This window comes from Zingiber officinale, chromosome 2A (genome assembly GCF_018446385.1).
Source record: "Zingiber officinale cultivar Zhangliang chromosome 2A, Zo_v1.1, whole genome shotgun sequence".
Classification (NCBI taxonomy): Eukaryota; Viridiplantae; Streptophyta; class Magnoliopsida; order Zingiberales; family Zingiberaceae; genus Zingiber; species Zingiber officinale.
The window spans coordinates 78,249,585-78,250,760 of NC_055988.1; the positions used below are offsets into that span (position 1 = coordinate 78,249,585).

Consider the following 1,176-nt stretch of genomic DNA (forward strand, 5'->3'; position numbering starts at 1 on the left):
TACGCGTAGCAACCGTCCGATCACCATCCGACGGCTCTATTCGTAAAGTCACCAACCTTTTTCCTTTTTCCTTTTTCCTTTTTTCGAAAAACAAAAAAGATGTCTAGCGAGAATATTAAATCTCACCCGTACACGCTTTCCATCCGAGGGGTAGTGATGTCCCGCGGGCTGAGAGCTGTCGCATTCCGGAACTGCGAGAAAGGAAAGAAACGGTTCCCTTTCTTCGCTTTCGCTTTTTTCCGTTGATAAAAGGATTTCACTCACTCTCTTCTCCCCTTCCCACTGCGAACCCTAACTCCGATCGCCACTCTCGCCTCCCGAACTCGTCGGCGATCTCGCGGCGGTCGACATGACCTTCTCCGCCTCCGTCCTTGGCTTCGCCATGGTTGTGCTTCTCTCTGCAGCTTGCTCCGCCCAGGGCCCCAGCCCCGCCCCCACGCGGTCCCCCGCCGTCGTCCCCGTGTCACCTCCCCCGATCCGAACACCGGCTGCGGCTCCCGTCTCCCCTCCTCCGTCCGTCCCGTCGCCGTCCTCGCCTGCGGCTCATGCGCCTTCCTCCGAGACTCCGTCTGGGGTTCCCGTCCCTTCCCCTCCGGCTCCGCCTCCGTCGCACGCAGAACGCCCGTCCACCGCCGTCCCGCCCGCAGAGATCCTTGAGTCCCCCAGCTCGCCTCAGGGCAATATCGCAGCCTCTGCGTCGGTTGGCTGGATGGCCGTCACCGCCGCGGTGATCGCCGCCGCGCTGCTGTAGATTTCCACTGCATCCCCGTTTCTACGCTTAGGGATTTCATAGCTGTTAATTTCAATCGTTAGCGATTTGACTTTTGTTTTTTCCTTCAGTTTTTTGGACGTGCGATGGAGACTCCAATGGGTTCGGTTTCGTATCTCTTCCTCTCTTTTTCGCTCTCTTTGAGTCCCTATTCTACAATCTTGCCCCGCGCTTCATATACGCGTGTCATTGTCTCAGCCTCTCTGATCATCGATCCGAGGCCAATAGAGATGGCCGCTGCAGTAAGTCGGTGGGCGATGACACCCCCCTGTATTTACGCGTCCCGACCGTCGGGTCGAGATCAGCTACAGGACAAATTGTAGGCGCCATTTGGATTGAGAAGGCGATTAGAATTGTGCTCTTTCGGATAAAAAAAGGCTCCACGACATCTCACATGTAGGGTCTAA

General features: G+C 56.5%; 1 protein-coding gene across 1 annotated transcript; it reads left to right on the plus strand.

The window, feature by feature from the left end:
• Positions 1-349: 349 nt before the first annotated feature.
• LOC122043720 (vegetative cell wall protein gp1-like) lies at positions 350-751 on the plus strand. Its single transcript, XM_042604314.1, has one exon. It carries the CDS (start codon positions 350-352, stop codon positions 749-751), a length of 402 nt encoding a protein of 133 aa, XP_042460248.1.
• The last annotated feature ends 425 nt before the right edge of the window (positions 752-1,176 follow it).